We start from the raw sequence: 19,975 nt of genomic DNA, 5'->3' as shown, positions 1-19,975 counted from the left end.
CGGCGCGGCGCTCGCGCCTCGCGGCCGGCATGCTCTGCTCTCCTAAATAAATAAATAAAACGGACACCTCTACTAGGAGATGGGTAAAAAGGAACAGGTCCCCGCCCTTGCGATCTTTGTGCAGGGTTCTTTGTGGGTGTGGTCGGCGACTAGCCGGGGTCGTCCTCCCGATGGGGGATCTGCTCTCCTGCTCGCCGACGTCTTCGACTTTCGTGTTTCTTCTCTCGAGACGCGCAAGGCCCAGCCCCAGGCTGAAAACACACGGATCGGCCAACGAGCAACGTGGTCCCAGCGGAAGCCTCTTGAAGTGGCGGTCTCCCACCCACTGCACGCTCCAGAGGAATGGGCTCCAATCCGTCTCGCACCTTTCGTTCATGCCTGTTGAGCGTGCATTCCCGCAACCTACAGCGCAGGGCGTTCAGCCTCCGTCACGCACCACCCCAACCCGCGCGCAGACGGGCGCGTAACACACCTCGTGACCAGCGAGAGCTAGTAACAACAGCCCCAGGGCGGCAAGCGTCCAAGCTGTAGGCGTCTCCCCGAACGCCAAGAAGACCCACAGCGGCGAAAAGGCTGCCTGCGGTGTTGAGGGTTTCTTAGAGCGTAGGGAGTGGGCAGGGGCTTGACTCGGCCTCAAACGCGGTTCTCGCACCTCGCCGAGCATAATCAGCTCAACCTATCAGGAGCGAGAGAAATCGGGGTGGCCGGCGCCGCGATGCTTTCGTCCTAGCAGCCCATACCTCAGCCCCCTTGAGGTGTCGTGCGGCGTGAAACATAGAGACATCGAACGCGGTGGTCCCAGCCTTGCTGAGGATGAGCCATCCCCAAAAGCCAAGCTGAAGCCCGCCTGTCAAGTCGATTTCGGGCCCATCGCGGCGGTGAAGGGAAGCGTAGAAGAGGGCGCAGCTGCCGAGGGATGCGAAGAATCCGGTTGTGGTTAGGTCGGTCTCGGGCCATCTTGTCCCGCAGTAGCGCGCCCATGATGTGAGCGTGGCCATCGCAAATCCCGTCATGAAGGGGATCAGCAACAGTACTCGCTCCGAGCCGTCTGCAGCCTCCCAGCCATGCTCGAAAAGCCTCAAGAGGTCCGGTACCATCGCGACGAGGACGGAAATCAGGGCGACAATCATGGTCACGACGGTTCGTTGGGGTAGGTCGTCGTCCAAGAGCAGCTTGCCCTGAATGGCAGCCCAGACAGGGGAGAGCGAGATGAAGAGGAATGCCTTGGCTGGGTCGAGAAGCATTAGCGAGTAGTAGAAGCCAGACTGGGTGCAGATGCCTAGCGCAGAGGCAACCGCCAGACCGCAAGCTGATGAAGCAAGGGTGGAGAATAGCTTCGATACTCCGCCAGCTGTCACGATACCAAAAACGAGTGTGAGAGCGGCAGACACGATGAAGCGCCAGAACCCAATGGTCTCATCGGTGCCACCGTATTGCTCCTGAAAGCGAAGTGCCATAGCATCTGGCGTCCCCAAGAGCATTCCTCCGACTCCAATGGCCAGCCCGAGGGGCCGATTCGGTGCTGCGTGAGGTTCGATGATGACTGAGGTGCGCCTGCACGCCCTCAAGCTCTTCCGAGCGCCAGCCGCGCCGTTCTCCTTTGTGAGGGTTTCCATGCCGCGGCAAATGGGCGACCGACTCGATATTCGTAGGGACTCGAGCACGTGCTGATGCGTTGTGGGAGATGCGTTGGTTCTGCGCGAGGGCACTCTGGGACGCAAGCACGCACGTCGCAGCCGCAAGGCAGAAACTCGTTGCGATCGATTGGGATCCGCTGCGGATCCTCCAATCCCAGGCGTTCCTGTACGTACGTTCTCTCTCTCTTCTCTCTCCCTGTCGCTCTGCCTATGTCGTTCTCCTTCCTTCGCTGCAAAACATAAGTTTGCTGATCTCATATCAAGTAGGCCCGGCCTTGCTCTCGATATGGCGGTAAACATTGGCCGTGGAGCTGGCTATTCGTGGGAAGTCACGACCAGCTGGGTGGTCTACAGGGGGTGAACCCGCGCGCCCCATCCTCGAGATGGCTCAATCGACATATGCAAAGCTCCAGCTAGAGTAATACTTATGCTCGCTTCCGAGCTCGCTCAAAGCCTCAACAGCTCACACGCCCACGGCCACGCGTCTATAGGGCCTTTTTAGGGGCTTAGAGAACACAACACCCCTCTCCCTATTCTCCCGACCGTGTTTTGTTGATCAAAAGGACCGAGACGACTCATAACACGTCAGAACTCATACCTTGGGCCTTCGCGCTCACCCTCCCTGCTCCTCGACCTTCTTGGGCAGCAGCTGGTTCGACAGGTCCTCGCCGTGGCCCAGACTGCCGGAGGCTCCACCGCCCCAGCTCCAGACAGCGCCGTCGGCGGTGAGGGCGAGGCTGTGGTAGACTCCCGCCGAGACAGCGACGATGTGATGGCCAGGAAAGCCCTCGACCTTCTTGGGCAGCGGCTGGTACTGCGTGTCGCCGTGGCCCAGCTTGCCTAAGCCTCCACCGCCCCAGCTCCAGACGGCCTCGTCGGCGGTGATGGCGAGGCTGTGGGCAATTCCAGCCGACACAGCGACGACGCGCTGGCCAGCCAAGGCCTCGACCTTCTCGGGCAGCGGCTGGCTCTACCGGTCGCCGTGGCCCAACTGGCCGAAGGCTCCACTGCCCCAGCTCCAGACGCTGCCGTCGGCAGTGATGGCGAGGCTGTGAGCCCCTCCAGCCGCCACGGTGATGACGCGCTGGTCAGTCAAGGCCTCGACCTTCTTGGGCAGCAGCTGGTCCTGCTCGTCGCCGTGGCCCAGCTTGCCTTCCCATCCCCAGCCCCAGCTCCAGACGGCGCCGTCGGCGGTGAGGGCGAGGCTGTGGCGGGATCCAGCAGACACGGCAACGACGGACCGCCCCGCCAAGAACTCGACCTTCGTTGGCAGCAGCTGCCGCTGCTCGTCGCCGTGGCCCAAGTTGCCAAAGTCTCCAACGCCCCAGCTCCAGACAGCCCCGTCGGCGGTGATGGCGAGGCTGTGGCCAACTCCAGCCGACAAAGCGACGACGCGCTGTCCAGCAAAGGCCTCGAGCTTCTTGGGCTGCCACTGCTCCTGCGCGTCACCGTGGCCCAGCTGGCCCCAGGCTCCATGGCCCCAGCTCCAGACAGCGCCGTCGGCGGTCAGGGCGAGGCTATGGCCGACACCAGCCGACACGCTCACGACACGCTCACCCAGCGATGGGAGGCGGGTCGGCTTGTTGAGCCGCGTCACGCCCTCGCCGTGACCGAGTAGCCCTGGAAAGCCTGCCTCACTGCCGCACAATGAGAGCCGCCCCTCGCCGTCAATGAAGACGCTGTGCTGCTTTCCTGCTGCCGCCCTCGCAGGCGGGTTGGACTCGCACAGCAGCGCCGAATAGCACAGCCACCGCACAGCGCAGCTCTCACTCTCTGGCTGCGCCGGCAGCTCGAAGCCGCGCTCTTGCGCCCACAAGCGGATGCCCTGCTCCGCGAGCGAGTGAAAGAGGAGCGAGACGGCCGCGGCGCGAGCGATGTCGGCGGGGTCGCAGCGAGAGAGGGCGCGCTCGAGGAGCTCCCTGGGGAGGTCGAGGAGGCGGGCGGGCGGCGGCGTGCGTGGCGAGGGAGCGGCGGTGGCGGCGGAGGCGAGGCGGCGCGAGCGGCGGCGCGGCGGGGTGGACATCGCGAGAAAAGAAAAACGCCTGCCCCTACATTGCTGAGGACCTACCCAGTAGGAGGCCCGCGCCTGCCCCCGTGGCCGGGTGCAACCTGTCCTATACGAGAGGGGAATCCCTGGGACCCTGTCGTGTGGGTGAACCCTGCCCAGCCCCCCTCCGTGTCGCGATGCGCTCCCACCCGCTCCCGTTCCCCTGTGAGAGAGAGATGAGCTAGATTGGACGGACGGAAAACACCCCCCCTTTTTTGCCTGACCCTGGGCATGCCTCTCTGGGGGTGAGCTGGGCCGGCCGCCTCCGGGTCCGCAACTCGCACGGTGGGCTCGCGTCCGGGCGAGCATCCGAGGCCCGTGGTTGTCCTCTCGCTGGGCGCGACCGACATGGAGAGCCACTGCACACAGATCTGTGCTTTTGGCGCCTATTGCTCGCTCTCTGTGCAATCACAATGCCAGAGGCCGTGCTTGGAGAATGTGTCGCGGTGCTGCGGCGTCAGTGGATTGAACCGCGACGCAGGCTCCATCGGTGCGCTGCGGCGGCGCACCGGCCGCTCCATGCATGCTCTCCGGCGAGCCGTCGCAAACGCGCTTTTCCGTCCGTTTCATCGAGTTTGCCCGAGTGGTAAAATGCAATCGAATCTGCCCGAGTGGTCAAGTAAAACTTTGCCTTTCGTAAAAGTTGCCCGAGTGGTCGAGTGGTCAAGTAAAGCTTTGCCTCTCGTAAAAGTTGCCCGAGTGGTCTGTGGGGAAAAAACCAAAATCGAGACGGACTTCATGAACGGCCGGGCAATATGTCTTCCTTACTATTGTTAATTGATGCTTTTTGCACGGCTGAGCCCCCCCCCCCCTCCTTTCCTCCTCTCCCCTCCGTCCCAGCTCCACTCATCCCTCTCTCGCCCTCTCCTGCAGGTGCAGGGAAGATACGAAACGAAAATTGGTGGGCCTGCCCACCCCGGAGTGGTTCGACTCCACACAAACCCGAGACGGTGATGGGAGGCGTCGTACGATGATCTCAGGCCCAGTGAGGTAGTGCATCTGACTACCCCGGATCCTGCTGAACAAGCTCCTCTTGTAGCTCGATCGGTCACACCGCCATCGCCGTCGGGGAGAGGGGGGACGACACTGCTTCGGCGGCGTGCACCTCGATCCTGTACCGTGTTTGTTATGACCCCCCCCAATGAACACACCAGTGAGGGAGGGCGAGACGATCGAGGGGTCCCGTACCACGCGGAATCGGCCCTATCCAGTGCTCAAGTGCTCAAGAGAGAGATTTGTTTTGTTCCCCTGTGTCCCTGATCGTCCTTACAAGATCCTGCTCGTGCAGGTGGGGACCCTGTCCTTCTCCCACCCTCGTTTGGCGTGCCCGTTTTATTTATTTATTTATGGACCTAAGAGTACGAACAGGTTGGAGGCACGTGTTATGCAACGCGCATAAAAAGAAACGCGTCTGGACACATCTGCTTGCTTTCGCGGCGGCTCTTTGTAGCCCAACCCGGTGGCAAGAATCCTCGGAAGCGACCAGAGGAGGAGAACCCAAACCACATCAAAAAAGAAACGCAGCGCCGTGACATCTGCTTGCTTTCGCAGCGACTCTCTGCTGACCAAAGACAAGGTAGGGCGGCGTCTCTCTCCTGACCAACCCCAAGGTGCAGGACGGCTCATGGCGATGGAAATGGACCCCGAGGCCGGCGTTCGCCCGCTCGAACGCACCAGCAGCACGATCGCGAGTGCCACCAGCGTCGAGTGGTCCAGCCTCAGCGTGACGGTAAAGGGCAAGACCGTGCTCCAGCCGACAGACGGCATGCTCAGCTCGGGCGACATGCTCGCCGTGATGGGACCCTCGGGTTGTGGCAAGACTACTCTGCTCGATGCGGTGTCTGGCCGGACCAGATCGCACAAGCTCAGCGGCACCGTCTCCTTCAACGGCCACACGCAAGTCTCGTTCGCACAGCGCAGCCGCGTGCTCTCTTACGTTGGTCAAGAGGACTCGCTCCTCGGCGTATTCACCGTTGCAGAGTCGCTGCGATTCGCCGTCCGCTTCTACCACGGCGCGCTCCCAGCTCAAATGCCGCGTCCCTGTCGCCACGCTCATCCAGAGCTCACCACCACCCCCATTGCGCAGGCTACGGCGCCAGCGCCGAGGAGACGCGCGCACTCGAGGAGGAGACGCTGAGGCTCGTCGGCCTCGAGTCGTGCCGCGACACCATCGTCGGCGACATCTTCCGCAAGGGACTGAGCGGGGGGCAGCGGCGCCGTGGCTCGCTGGTGGAGCTGGTCATGTCCAGGACACGTCCACGACACTTCCGAGACGTCCCACAGGCGCCGCCTCTCGCTGGCGGTGGAGCTGGTCAAGCGGCCCGCCATCCTCCTCCTCGACGAGCCCACGTCAGGCCTCGACTCGGCCTCCGCCTTTGGCGTGATGCAGCGGCTCAAGGCGATGGCGCGCGCCGGGCACGCCATTGCGCTCACCATCCACCAGCCGAGCAGCGAGCTCTGGGCCCTCTTTGACAACGTCCTGCTGCTCTCGGGCGGCCACACCGCCCTTCGGCGGCGAGGAGAGACCGCCAATCAATGACGGAGCGGCTTGAATTGTGTGATTAGGCGGCCACGCTCTGTGGCAAGGCATCTTCACACGGAGACTCGCGGGGAGCCTTCTCGGAACCTTCCCGCAGGCGGCCACACCGTCTTCTACGGCAAGGCCGCCGAGATCCCCTCCTACCTTGCCGCTCACGGCCACGCGTGTCCGCCGATGTACAACCCGGCCGACTTCATGCTCCAGCTGGTCAACTCGGACTTCCCCGTGAACTTCAGACTGTGAAGAGCGTCTCTTCACACCTCGAGCTGTGAACAGGTCAACTCGGACTTCCCCGAGCGCTACGACGCGGCGCTCGTGCTCAAGTACGGCGACAGCGCAGAGCGCGCCACGGTCGTCGCGAAGGTCGCCGAGGCGATGGCAAGCAGCAAGACTGTGAACAGCGCCTCTTCACACCTCAAGCTGTGAATAGGTCGCCGAGGCGATGGCAGGCAGCAAGAAGGCGCCGGCCGGCAGCTCGAAGGTGCCCTCGCTCAGCTCCTTCGTGGCGTCATTAGCGGTCATGACTCGTCAAGTGAGTGCTAACAGGTGTCCCCGCTCAGCTCCTTCTTGACGCTCTGCCACCGCTTCAGCCTCAACAACGCCAAGAATCCGGGCACTGCCGGGCGCGACTCGTCGTCACTCATCGACTTTCCGTTCACTCGTACTGATTTCGTGCAATAGGCATCTACTGGGTGCGGCTCGTCATGTACGTCATGCTCTGCTTGATGATCGGCCTGATGTACATCGGCCTCGGCGACGAGCACGACTGCGCGCCGTCTCAACTCGAGATGACTCGAGACGACCCGAGACGACCCCGAGATTAGGCGACGAGTACGACTACTCGTCCATCAACTCGCGCACCTCGATGCTCTTCTACATCGCCGCCTTTCTCGTCTTCATGTCGGTCGCCGTCCTCCCCTTCTTCATGATGGAGCGCTCCTCGTTCCTTCGCGAGCGATCCAACGGCGCCTACGGCGTCGTCTCTTGGGTCTCGGCCAACTTCCTCTGCTCGCTGCCCGGCCTCGCCCTCATCTCGATCCTGTCGACGGCGTGCGTGGTGCCGCTGGCCGGCTTGAACGGCTTCGGCACCTTCTTCGCCGCGCTCTTCTGCTCGCTCGTCGCCGCCGAGGGGTTCATGTGCCTCGTTGGCGCGCGGCTTCTGTTTGCCTGCTCTGTTGACGCCGGGCGGTGCTGCCTGTTACCTCGGCACCAACACACATAGGCGCGCTGGTGCCGCATTACATCATCGGCATCGCTCTCGGCGCGGGCGTCTATGGCTTCTTCATGCTGTGCGAGGGCGCCTTCAAGGTCACGTCGCTTGTGCTAGTCGCTCGGGCGTGTGTGTGTGTGGGGGGGGGCGATCTTTGGAACTGGGGTTGCTATCGACTCCTGCTAGGTCAAGGACGACATCCCGCCCTGGTTCATTTGGGTGTACCACATCGGCTTCCACTCGTACTCGTACCGCGTCTTCATGTACAACGAGTTCGAGCCGATCAAGGAGTTCGACGACAGCGCGCCCTTTGCCTCCGGGCACGAGCTGCTCAAGTTCTACTCCTTCGACAAGGTGGACGTCGGTCGCGACCTCGGCGCCCTCATTGGCTTTGGCCTCTTCTTCCAAGCCTGCTTCGCCCTGGTGCTTCACTTCTTCCACACCGGCCGCCGGTAAGCCGGTTGATCAAGGTTGCACCGAAGAGCTCACGCTCGCGCAGAGAGAGCGCGAGATTGTACATCGGCGTTCGGCTCTCGGCCAGCATATCTCTCGCCTCGGGCTGCCGGGCTGGATTCTTGGCAGGGGCTGCACCGAGCGGGTGTCTATTATAAATTTCTATTTGCAGCCCCGCAAAGCCAGCGACGTACCGCCTGATACCCATTTCTCGCGCGTACGCGTTTTTTATCCGCCATACGATGTCTAGCCTAGCGCGTAATTTACTTTTCCTCGCGCCAGTCCCGTGCCTAGCGTCGTGCGAGAAATTGCTGAATTGTTTTTCGGTGGGTTCGGGAAGGGGGTTGGTTGGCGAGATCCTCTGGATGGCGGCGAACGTGCTGCAGAACAAGCTGACGCGGGCCCAGCACCTCGATGAGGTGACTTGGCCACCAAGCGCTGGCTGGGGCTGCAGAAGCAGCGTATCTCAGTCGTTCTTCACACGGCAATCGCAGAGCAGATTGTGAATGAGCTTGCCTGTGGCGGGGGCGGTCGAGTGCACGGAGCTAAGTGCCTCGCCGTCCTCGCAGGAGTCGTTTAGGCGGCTCCCGTGGTGTACCTGTGTTAGTGCCAGTGCGCGCCAGTCCCGTGCCCAGTGTCGTGCGAGAGAGGCTTGAAAATTCTTTTCTTCGCGATGTCCACCCCGCCGCGCCGCCGCTCGCGCACCCTCGCCTCCGCCGCCGCCGCCGCTCCCTCGCCAGACGCGCCGCCGCCCGCCCGCCTCCTCGACCTCCCCAGGGAGCTCCTCGAGCGCGCCCTCTCTCGCTGCGACAGCCCCGTCGACATCGCTCGCGCCGCGGCCGTCTCGCTGCTCTTTCACTCGCTCGCGCGGAGCAGGGCATCCGCTTGTGGGCGCAAGAGCGCGGCTTCGAGCTGCCAGCGCAGCCAGAGGACGAGAGCTGCGCCGTGCGGTGGCTGTGCTATTCTGCGCTGCTGCGCGAGTCCAACCTGCCGGCGAGGGCAGCGGCCGACAGCACAGCGTCTTCATTGACGGCGAGGGGCGGCTCTCGTCGTGCGGCTCTGCGCCGTGGTTCAGCCCAGGGCTACTCGGCCACGGCGAGGGCGTGACGGGGCTCAACACACCGACCCGCCTCTCCTCTACGCTGGGCGACGAGCGTGCCGTGAGCGTGTCGGCTGGAGACTGCCACAACCTCGCAATCACCGCCGACGGCGCCGTCTGGAGCTGGGGCGGTGGAGGTGGGGGACAGTTGGGCCACGGCGACGGGGGGATCCAGCTGCAGCCGAAGAAGATGGAGGCCTTGGCGGGCCGGCGCGTCGTCGCTGTGTCGGCTGGACTCCACCACAGCCTCGCCCTCACCAGCAGCGGCGCCGTCTGGAGCTGGGGCTATGGAGGTGATGGCCGATTGGGCCACGGCGACGCGCAGGACCAGCTGCTGCCAAAGAAGGTTGAGGCCTTCGCCGGGCAGCGTGTCGTCGCTGTGTCGGCTGGAGCGTACCACAGCCTCGCCCTCGCCGCCGACGGCAGCGTCTGGAGTTGGGGCGATGGATACTTTGGCCGGCTGGGCCACGGCGACGGGCAGTCCCAGCTGCTGCCGAAGAAGGTCGAGGCGTTGGGGGGGCAGCGCGTCGTCGCCGTGTTGGCTGGAGGATTCCACAGCCTCGCCGTCGCCGCCGACGGCGCCGTCTGGAGCTGGGGCTTGGGAGGCGACGGCCGGTTGGGCCACGGCGACGGGCAGAACCAGCTGCTGCCGAAGAAGGTCGAGGCCTTGGCTGGGCGGCGCGTCATCGCTGTGTCTGCTGGAGCCGGCCACAACCTCGCCCTCACCGCCGACGGCACCGTCCTGAGCTGGGGCAATGGAGCCTATGGCAAGCTGGGCCACGGCGACGCGCAGGAGCAACCGCTGCCCAAGAAGATCGAGGCCTTCGCTGGTCAGTGCGTCGTCGCTGTCTCGGCTGAGGCCATGCACAGCCTCGCCGTCACCGCCAGCGGCGCCGTCCTTTCGTGGGGTCAGGGCGCCCACGGCTGCCTAGGCCATGGGGAGGACCTGTCGAACCAGTTGGTGCCCAAGAAGGTCGAGGAGTGGGCGCCGGGGCAGTGATGAGAAGGGCGAAAAGGGTGCAAGCCTCTGTGTTACCGCGCGTGCCTGTTCGCCACACTGGCGCGCTAACAAAAAGAATTACGTGCCCCCCCACGCTCCACGCTCCACCACAGCGAGCCAGCTGGCTCGCTCCCGCTGCTCGCGCCACTTGCGCCCACACCACCCCAGCCTCGCAGCGGCCTCTGGCTCCTCCAGCCTCTCCCAGCGTCATGTCCAAGGACCGGCGCGGCGGCAATAAGAACCGGACCGGCGGCCCGAAGAAGGCAAAGAAGCGGGCCGGCAAGAGCATGCGCGTGGAGAAGGCGCGTGACAAGAGCCGGAAGCGCGTCGCCGCGCTCAAGGCGCAGCAGCCGACCCGCTCCGCCTTTGAGCGCGAGGAGGTGGAGACCGACCAGCCGCGCGAGGCGACCGTCGGGACCGCAGTCGTCCTCGCGCACGGCGCGGGCGGCTCGTCCTCTCACGCGTCGATGCGAGCCTGGCGGGAGCGGCTCGCACCGTGGTGCGACGCGGTCCTCGCCTTCGACTTCCCGCGGCCGTCGACCGACTTTGCCCGCCTCGTCGAGGCGTACGCCGCCGAGGCGGCCGCCGCCGTCGCCGCAGGCCACCAGCGCGTTGTGCTTGTTGGAGCTGGGCTGGGGGCGCGGGTGGCGCTTCACTTGGTGACCGGGCTGCTGGCGGAAGGAGAGACGGGCGCAGGCGGGGAGGGGCGCGCGGGCGCGGAGCCGCGGCAACTGCCTTGTCCCTCGGACGCTGCTGCAGACGCCGCTGCAGACGCCGCAGACGCCGCTGCAGACGCCGCTGCAGACGCCGCTGCAGACGCTGCTGCAGACGTGTTGCCTCCGCACGTTCGGCGGGCGATCTGCGGCGTTGTGGCGCTCGGCTACCCGCTGCTGCGGCGGGCGGCGGGCGGCGGGGCATACGAGGTCCGCGAACCCGCCCGATTGATTCGTGACTAGGAATGGAACACACACCTCGATCACGAACTGCGTTGTAGCAGGTCCGCGACGCTCCGATCCGCGCGCTGGGCGGCAAGTCGCCCCCTCTCCTGCTCGTATGCGGCAGCTCGGACGTCCCGCACCCGCGGCCCTGCTTGAAGGACCGAGGGGCGTCAGGCCGTGCTCCCGCGGAGCCGTAGGCGACGCGGACCCGCACTGCGACCTCGGTGCGGTGCGGGCGGCGAGCGAGGCGGCGGTTGCGCGCGGGGGCGAGGTGGCCGTGCACGTGGTGCGCGGCGGCGATGCGAAGCTGGCCTCAAAGCTCGCGACGCCCGCGTCCGAGGAGGCGCTCGACGAGGCGATCGCGGCGGCCGTGCGGGGGGCGGACGTGGGAAGGGGGGGCGGCGGCTCGTGAATTCATTGTGCTGGAGAAGCGTTGTGACCGTCCGTCGGGTGTCCCGGTAAACCCACCTACCCAGATAATAAGAGCACCAGATCTCACGGGTTGGCCGTTGCACACACAAGTCCCCGACAATGTGTGCGTGATAAAAAAACGATAAACGTCCGCCACTTGCGGCCGCGCGAGGAGGGCGGCGACCTCGACCGACTATGGAGGACCCGTCGCCAGACGACGCAGGGCAGAAGACGGTGAGGCGGAGCAGACGCGCAGGGCGAGACGAGGGAGGGAGCAGGACTTTGCGGAGATCAGCAGGAGGATGTACGAAGAGATTAGGAGCAGCAGGGACCCGAGGGACCATGTGGAAGACGGCTAGTGCTAGTCCCCCATCGGGAGGACGACCCCGGCTAGTCGCCGACCACACCCACAAAGAACCCTGCACAAAGATCGCAAGGGCGGGGGCCTGTTCCTTTTTACCCATCTCACAGTAGAGAGGTGTCCGTTTTTATTTATTTATTTGCCGCGCCTTGCTTCGGCACCACCGCGAGCGGGACGCGCCACGCGCGAGACCAGTCTTGAGCAGTGTCAGTGAGGTCACCGCTGGCAGTCACACCAGTCCCCCCCCCCCCCCAACACACACACACACACACTTCTCACAGTTGCCGCTCTACTCATCAACATCATGGTCGCTCCACTCTTCGCTCATCCGCGTCGGGAGGCAGACCCGCTCTCGCAAGCTCAGCACGGATCTCGTCGACGCCTGCGTCGTGGGAGAGCTGGTACCATTCTGCCGACACGAAATGCACGTCCCCGCCGTTGAAACCAGCTTGTATAAACGTCTCACGCGCCTCTGCTTTGCTTGTCTCCACGAGGGTAGGCAGGTGCTGGCCACGGTGATCCCGTCTGAGCCGCTGGATCTGCTCGTCGAGCTTGGTGATGACGATTATTGGCTGGTGGCCGCTATCTTTGATTCGCTGCAACGCCTTCTGCAGCTCCGCGAGGCTGAGTGTCTCGAAGGTGGCGACGACGATGGGCACATCGCACTTGCGCAGGTGGCGCTCCGCAATGTCTCGTCGACTCTCATCGGCCCCGAGCCCAGGAGCGTCGATGATGTTGTACGGCTGGCGCTGCACACGCAGCGCTCCGTCGTCATCCTCGCCGGCATCGACCTTGACCGAGATGTGATCAACAACGCTGGCGAGGGGTTTGACGCTCTTGGCGGGGAGACCGCCGCCATCTGCGCGAGTCCACGCGCTGACCTCCTCCTCTGAAAGTGGCAGCGTCGGAGGCGACTCCTGCTCGCTCCCTTCCGGCCAAAGCGTGCAGCCAGCGGCGACGTATTCCCTGGCGAAGGCGATGGTCTTCTCGTCGAGGAAGTCGCGTGCCTTCTCCGGGAGCAAGTCGCGCAGCGTCGAGTCCGATTCAGCGACGGCGCTCCAGTGGAAATGCACGTCTGCGCCCTTGGTGCCGCCGCCGACGTCGATTTTGATAAGGTGCGCAGTGCACTCCTTCGAGGAGATGGGCAGCATGTGCTCCAGCGACGGGTAGCCCGTCTTCAGCAGGCTGCTCTTGCCAGCGTTATACACACCGTAGACCATGAGCTCAAACCTCTCGTTCACCAGCGCGCGCTCCCGGCTGCGAAGCTCGCTCAGAACGCGGGCGGGTTCTGAGTCCACCGCGTCGGCCGAGCAGCAGTGCTCAATCGCCACCTCGGCCACCGACATTGCGCCACGAACGAGTCGCAGGAGGCAGTCATGTTCGTGGCTCTTCGCCGATCGAGCGTCAAGCACCTCGATGCGGTCGGCGGCGCGCTGCATGCTGTGCAGAAGTAAGAGCTGCCACGGATGGCCGTTGCGAAGCAGCCGGCTTTGGGCCGCGTGCTCCCAGACCCAGCGCGCCGCCTTGATGAGCTTCGCGGCATCCTCCGTGACGAGCTCGCACGCGCCAACAAGGAGGGCGGCGGCAGCGTCACAGAGCCAGTCGCCAGAGCGTATGGGCTCAGGCAGGGCGGCTGGTCCAGAGCATGTTAGCAGGTCACGCACTACCATCCTCGATCGCCGTGCAAAGCTCGCTTCCGAGCTCTCACGCCGCGCGTAGGGCCCTTAGGGGCCTAGAGAACACCCCCCTCTCTCTTTTCTCCCAGTAAGCTAAAAGTACTACTTACTAGACAAGAAGCCCTTCCGTGGTAGAAAGAAGAAAAAGACAAAAAAGAAAAGCTCGCTGCCCCCATCCGCTGCCCCCATCTCGCTGCCTGTTCAAACGCAGAGACTCTGCTGCAGACTGAGAGCTGACTCCTCCGCCGAGAGCCCGTCGAGCGGCGACAGCGACACGGAGGCGTCGCGCTCCAGTGCGAGGGCAGCGCGCGCCACGAGCGGGCCGAGCGCCGGCCCGAGCGCCTCCGGGACGAGGCCGCCGCGCGCCGCCGCGGGGCCGTCGCGGGCCGTGAGCCTCCCGCCCTCCGCACGCGAGGTTGCGGCGATGGCGGAGGCGGCTTGGTCGTAGACAGACGTGAAGTGGGCCGGGGAGGCCGCGGGGGCGGCGGCCGGGTTGGTAGCTGGGGCGGCCGCGGTGGCGGCGGGGATGGCGGCCGGAGCCGGCAGCACCGTCGGCTCTAAAGCGGAGCACATGGCAGACTGCAGCTGCGCGTCCGTCCCTTGCGCCGCGGGCGTACCGCCGGCATCGGCGCCGCCTGCCGTGGCTGCGGCGCCGCCGTCTCGGAGGAGCAGGTTGGACCAGCGTTGCTGCATGTTGGAGCGCGCCTGGTGGGAAGGGAAGGGAAGGTCAGCTTCTCCACACGCAGAGAGTGGTGGGTCAAGGGCCGGGTAACCCTCTCGCATCTCCACACCCGGACAGGCAAGGAGCCCGGTGGGTGGCAGTTGGGGGGTGATATGCAGCTGGAGGGCGGGGGGGTGAGGGGGGCTTGCCGCGGAGAGTGGAGGAAACTACGGGCGACGGCGGCGGTGGCGGCGGGGGTGGAGGGCTGCTAGGATGGGCTGGCGCCACCTCCTCCGCAAACTGGACGATCGCGAGCGGCAGCTCTTGCGTGTCGTGCGACGAGGGCAGGTCGGAGGGCCCCGTCCTGCAGTGTGCTCGGAGCACACCGACGTTAGGGCGGGAGTGCGGTCTCGCGGAGTGTGCTCGGAGCACCGCGTGAGTACACGGGCTGTGAGCACAGCGTACACGCCGGAATACGGCGGATAACGGCGGAGTACGGTGTGCGTGACCTCTCGAGTGCGCTAGTCGGGATGCAAAGACAATCTGCAGCATCTAGGGACAGACTGGGCACGGGACTGGCGCGCACTGGCACCGACAGCTTCTAGGATCTCCGACCACGGCCATGCCATCGCCGCCGGCCGAGGAAGAGGACTGGCCGGCCGATGCGGGAGCGGGCGAAGCTGAGCTGCGCGAGGAAGCGGAGGAGGAGGAGGAGGGTCGAGGCAGGCGGGGAGAGGGGCGGGGGGGGGAGAGGGGGGGGGGGGGCGAGGGCACGGGCCAAGGGCCCAGGGGGCGCGAGCAGCTGCGAAGCAAAAAGGGGGGGGCGGGGGCGGGAGGGGGGTCGGGCGGTACCTGCACCTGTCCCCGTCCAGGCCGCGGGCCGTGCCGCATGTGCGAGGGGCGCCGCCGACGCGCCCAGCACATGCGACGCGAGCAGCCGCCGCGAAGGCCGCGCCTTGTGCGGGAGGGGCCGCAAGGGTGCGCGGGCAGAGCAGCAGCCGTTGGGAGGGGCCGCAAGTGAACAGGGTTGGAAGGGTCGAGCGTCATGTCGGAGTGCGGGCTCGTGAGATGCCTGCTCTCCGTCGTGCGTGGCCGCTGCGGCGAGCAGGGCGGGCCAAGGTATGGCCGGCGAGGTCGGGATGAGCGTGCCTCGCACCTTGGGCGTGGATAGGGGTCAGATCTTTGGATTGAGGTTGCTGCTACTCCTTCTATCGCACCTTGAAGTGGACCGATTGGCAGCCGGCGGGGAGCGGGAGCCGCGAGAGGCCGGGCAGGCACTGCGGCGTCCGCTCGCGCAGGATCACGAGCGGCGGCCCGTCGCATCCCATCGTTTGGTTGACGATGCGGTGTGCCGGCCAGGCGGAGGAGGAGAAGAGGCCGCCGTCCGAGACATTCCACGCTCCGCCACTCTGCCGGTTCTTCTGGCTGGCCGCCTCCGCAGTGACGGCCGCCCAGATGCGGTCCGCAGGGATCGAGAGGCCGCGGTTTCGGCAGGCGGCGCAGAAGTGCTCTCGAAAGGCACCGCTCTGCGGCTCTACCGGCTCGCAGGCGCTGCCGGAGAACTCGTGGCCCCAGCACTGCTTCGAGGGGCGCTGTCGCTTGCGGGAGACTGCCTCGGCGCCAGCTCCCATTTCATGCGAGGCGGGAGGGACGCCGCCAGCCCCCGTGTCGTGCAAGGCGGGAGGGCCACCGCCAGCGCCCATTTCGTCCGGCCTCCCCATCAAGTGTGGACCAGTTGGTCTGTAAGGCAGCCCACGTGAGGGAAACTGCACCCCTCTGGGACGTACCTGGGACGTACGGACACCCGACGCCAAAAGCGGCGGTTCTGTTTTTCTTTTGAGCTTAGCCTTCGATGTTATGAAAACAAACGCAAGAGACATCCCGCACACCCGCCGCCCCCGCGCGCGCCCCACCCCTGACAGTTTGGGACGGCAACAGAACGAGTATGTTGAGTCCTGGCTCAACAACGCAGAGAGAAATGAAAGCCGTCCGGCTCACAAGTCCGGCTCACGCGCCCCGACTGACCGATCTACCGCACTGATCACTTCTGCCCCCTCGCTCCCAACCCATCCACCTCGCCTCGGGCCGCGCCGCGCAATCTCGGGCGATCTCGCGCTATCTCGGGCGATCTCGGGGCCGCGCCGCGCTATCTCGGGCGATCTCGGAGCACGCACACACACACACACACACACACACACACACACACACACACACACACACACGCCGCCGCCGCGCGAGCGCCGCGCAGCGGCACACCTGCTCAAAAAGCGGACTGGTCGGCAGGTTTAGGGAAGGAGGCGACGCAGCAGGCGTCCTCCCCCCCGGGGCAGGCGCGCGGCTCGCGCGCCGCCCCACCCACGCCGGCCCGCGAGGGCCGGTCGTCCATCGCCATGTCCCGGGACGTCCAGCGTGGACATGTCCCGGGGGAAGCTGTGACTAAGGGCACCCCGTTCCTCCTATCCCCGCACTCCCTCAGAAGAGGGCTTCCCGCACCTTTTGCCGCCGCGCGCTATCGCCGCGCCGGGTGGCTCCGGGTTCGAATCGCGGCCTTCGCGGAGCGAACGCGGCGACCTTGGCGCGCCTCGCGCACGTGCGCGCCCGCGACAAGACGAGACGAGACGAGAAGAGAAGGAGAAGGATGTTGATGTTTTGCCGCAGCGGCCGCGCCGCGAGCTCGCCTCCGTTTTGGCGCCGACGCAGCGCCGCGCCCCGCCGCGCGAGATGGCGCCGCCGCGGGGTCGGCGCCGCGATCAGCCGCGCGCCAGCAGCGGGCGGTGCAGCGCGGCCGCCATGCGGTGCGACGTGCCCGCCGATGTTTTCTTTTTCATATAAAGCCGTTTCCCCGGGCCAGTCCAGCACGGGGGAGTTGGACTTGTGCGCCGGACCACCCACGGTCCTTTCTCTGCGTTCTTGCACATGGAGCGCTGGAGTGCAAGATACCTTGCCGCCGTCCCAAACTGTCGCTTTCTCCCGGGCGGGGGCGGGGGCGACGGGTGTGCGGTGACGTCTAATGGTCCTTCCCGTGTGTGTGCCAGTCCGCGCCAGTCCGCGCCCTTGTCGTGCCAGTGTGCTGTGAGAGAGGCTTGTTCTTCCCGGAAGTCTTAATTTCTCGGGATTGCTGAAGCCGTTTGGAACCAGACTAGATTTGAGAGCAGCACAATTGAATTCAATCTAGCAGTTCATCCCGAAAAAAGAAAACCCGCCGTTCATCGGTCAGAAGCAGGCCATCGGTCAGAGAGAGGAGATAATGAGCGCCCACACCCTGTCGAGCCTTCCGCCGGGTTGGAGCTTCGAGCTGCGGCAACGACAGGGCCTGACTCGAGCGTACAATGTTTTCCACGGCCCGGACGGGCATATCGCCAAATCCGTTCCAGAGGCGTGGCGCAAGCACCGTGGCGAATCGGAGGCCGTGTTCCGAGAGAGCAGCCTCGCGCCGGCGCCGGAGAGTGCGGGAGCGTTCGGGCGAGCCCTCTGCCCGACGGTTCCGTGGCGGTACGAGCCGCCGGATAGCACCTTCTGCCAGCGAGCTTTTGCAGACGAGTGTGCGAAAGCAGCCGCTAAGGCAGCAGCTGCCGCTGCCGCGGCGCCCTCGGCGGCGGCGGCCGACGCGGCGGCGGCGCTGGCAGCGAATGTGGCGCGAGCCGCAAAAGAGGTGGCGGCGGACACGGCGGCAAGTGCGGAGGACGCGGCGGCGGCGGCGAAGGCCGAGACCGCGGCGGCGGCCGAGGCGGCGGCCAAGGCGGCCAAGGCGGCAGCAGCTCATCAGACCGAGGAGGCGGCCGGCGAGGATGCCGAGGCGCCCGTGCGGCACCAGGCTTCGTTTTGGTCCGCGGAGGAGATTTGTTCAAGTTCTACTTCTCCACTCATCTACCGCTGCTGCAGCACTTCACACTCATCTACCGCCGCTGCACCACTTCACACTCATCTACCGCTGCAGCACTGCTTCTCCACTCATCTACCGCTGCAGCACTACCACATCACTGGAGCCCTGCCCACCAGGAAGGTGGCCCCTAGTCAGCCACCTGTCCCCAGATCTGTCCCCAGATCTGACCTCGTCCCCCACGCCCAAGGTCCGCGGAGGAGGATGCCGCTTTGCTGGAGCTCGCCGACTTCGGAGTAGGCGAGCTGTGCGCAGCGTCTCTTCACACCTCCAGCTGTGAACAGGAGCTCGCCCGCGCGAGCGGCGCCGCAGGCCCGGCGGCGGCAGGAGACCGCGAGAGCAGGTGTGTGCGGGCGGGCGGCGAGAGTGAGCCTCGACGAGACGCGGTCAAGGCAACGCATCTATCTGATCGTGATGCACTCGTCCTCCTCAGGCGGGCGGCCGGCCGCGAGTCAGAGCGCGCTCCCCTGCCTCAGCAGCCGACGGGTGAGTTGACCGGCGGAGGGACGAGTGATCAGGCTGGGCGGCGGTCGCGAGTCTGCGAGCCCCGAGTGAGTTGCCGTCGAGTGCAGTGCGCCCTTTCCTTCTTCACCAGGTGGGCGTGCAGCCCTCTCAGTCACTCTGCATCGCTTGTTCCTGCCCATCGTAGAATGGAAGTAGGTAGTAGCCCGTCGCTGCCCCTCACACAGTCCCTTCTCCACCAGGTGGGCTGCTCCTCCCCCCCTATCTCCCAATGTCTCCACCCATATCTCCCCATGTCTCCACCCATATCTCCCCATGTCTCCACCCATATCTCCCCATGTCTCCACCCATATCTCCCCCACATCTCTCCCCGGAACCATATACCTTCTTCGCCAGGTGGGCGGCGGTCGCGAGCCAGCTGCGCGGGCGGTCGGAGCACTCCGTGCGCAACCGCTTCCATCGGCTGCAGCGGCGCAAGGCGAGGGCCGGTGCGAGGGGGCGGCCGGAGGAGGAGGGGGAGGCGCGCGCAGAGGGCGGCGGCGGCGCGGCGGCGGGGCGTTGCGTCGAGACGGCGCGGGTTGTGGTCGCACTGATCTGGGACGGCGAGGGTCTAGCCGAGATCTAGCCGAGATGCAGCCGAGATCTAGCCGAGATGCAGCCGAGGTCTAGCCGAGGTGCGCCGAGGTGCAGCCGAGATCCACCCGAAGGTGCAGCCGCGGTTCTCAGCGTGCCGCCGGGGGGGGGCGCACACTCCCCCGATCACTCTCCCCAGATCACTCTCCCCCGATCACACTCCCCAGATCACTCTCCCCAGATCACTCTCCCCCGCGCGTAGGTGCGCACGTGCGACCTCCCCCAGATCATACCTCCCCCATACCTCCCCCACAGATCATACCTCCCTCCCCCAATATCTCTCCCATCTCTCCCCGTCCCTCCCCATGCCTCCCCAATCTCCCCCATACCTCTTCCCCCGCGCAGGGGCGGCCGTGCGCCTCTCGCTGCGCGCAGCTCCTCCCTCCCCAACCTCGCCGAATCTCGGGCAATCTCGGGCAATCTCGGGCGCCCCCTCTTCCGTGGCCCGGAGAAGCGCGCGCGGCGCTGCGGCGGCGGCGGCGGCGGCGGCGGCGGAGGAGGGGGAGGAGGAGGAGGAGGGGGAGGAGGGGGGCGGGGAGGAGGAGGGGCGCGAGGGGCGCGAGGGGGCGGCTGGGGAGGCGGCAGCTCGCTGTGCGGGTCGGCCTCCGAGGAGGGGCATATCTCCCCAGATCTCCCCGGATCTCCCCAGATCTCGCCACAGCCGGCCTCCGAGGAGGGGCGAGGCGCTCTAGAAGGATTATCTAGAAGGCGGCGAGACGTATCTAGACGGGCTCTAGTCCACCAGTCCAGCGCTCGAGAGGACACGCTCTCCGCCGTGTTCGGCCGCCTTCCTGCGGCCCTCAGTTCAGCTCGCAGCCCCCCCTCGTACCCACTACGGGCTCCGCGTCATCCTCCGACAGCGCAGCGCTCACTGCCTCCTCCTTCTTCTGGCGGATCACGTACGGGCGCGAACGCTTGTTCGGATAGGAAAAGATGGGGGGGGGGGGGGAATCCTCATTCCCACTTAC

The 19,975-nt window shown here is 65.7% G+C and overlaps 4 protein-coding genes across 4 annotated transcripts in view; 3 read left to right on the top strand and 1 right to left on the bottom strand.

Annotated features, from left to right (window-relative positions):
• Positions 1–372: 372 nt before the first annotated feature.
• On the bottom strand, positions 373–1,457 carry EMIHUDRAFT_111090 (hypothetical protein; the record flags this gene model as incomplete). Its single annotated transcript, XM_005787259.1, has 4 exons — positions 373–402; positions 473–577; positions 653–676; positions 741–1,457. The coding sequence occupies 4 exons, from the start codon at positions 1,455–1,457 to the stop codon at positions 373–375; spliced, it is 876 nt and encodes a 291-aa protein (XP_005787316.1).
• Positions 1,458–5,240: 3,783 nt separating this feature from the next.
• Positions 5,241–8,064, top strand: EMIHUDRAFT_363297 (hypothetical protein). The gene is made up of 11 exons (XM_005787258.1): positions 5,241–5,696; positions 5,771–5,897; positions 5,968–6,180; positions 6,325–6,448; positions 6,518–6,609; positions 6,677–6,704; positions 6,770–6,836; positions 6,905–6,976; positions 7,048–7,371; positions 7,446–7,531; positions 7,620–8,064. Exons 1-11 carry the CDS (start codon positions 5,309–5,311, stop codon positions 7,887–7,889), a joined length of 1,791 nt encoding a protein of 596 aa, XP_005787315.1. The 5' UTR covers positions 5,241–5,308; the 3' UTR covers positions 7,890–8,064.
• Positions 8,065–10,092: 2,028 nt separating this feature from the next.
• Positions 10,093–11,413, top strand: EMIHUDRAFT_455489 (hypothetical protein). Its single transcript, XM_005787257.1, has 3 exons — positions 10,093–10,908; positions 10,983–11,043; positions 11,121–11,413. Exons 1-3 carry the CDS (start codon positions 10,195–10,197, stop codon positions 11,333–11,335), a joined length of 990 nt encoding a protein of 329 aa, XP_005787314.1. The 5' UTR covers positions 10,093–10,194; the 3' UTR covers positions 11,336–11,413.
• A 5,866-nt stretch (positions 11,414–17,279) lies between these two features.
• The window catches only part of EMIHUDRAFT_111087 (hypothetical protein), a gene marked incomplete at both ends in the record, with an annotated part of 4,706 nt that continues 2,010 nt past the window's right edge, over positions 17,280–19,975 (top strand). The window contains 4 exons of the mRNA XM_005787256.1: positions 17,280–17,857; positions 18,103–18,159; positions 18,771–18,816; positions 19,210–19,217. Coding sequence (XP_005787313.1) covers positions 17,280–17,857; positions 18,103–18,159; positions 18,771–18,816; positions 19,210–19,217 — 689 coding nt within the window. The remainder of the gene's footprint in view (positions 17,858–18,102; positions 18,160–18,770; positions 18,817–19,209; positions 19,218–19,975) is intronic.

The sequence above is a fragment of the Emiliania huxleyi genome, assembly GCF_000372725.1.
Source record: "Emiliania huxleyi CCMP1516 chromosome Unknown EMIHUscaffold_144, whole genome shotgun sequence".
Taxonomy (NCBI): Eukaryota; Haptophyta; order Isochrysidales; family Noelaerhabdaceae; genus Emiliania; species Emiliania huxleyi.
The sequence above is the reverse complement of the archived record's forward strand: the minus strand, read 5'-3'. Positions and strand labels throughout refer to the sequence as shown.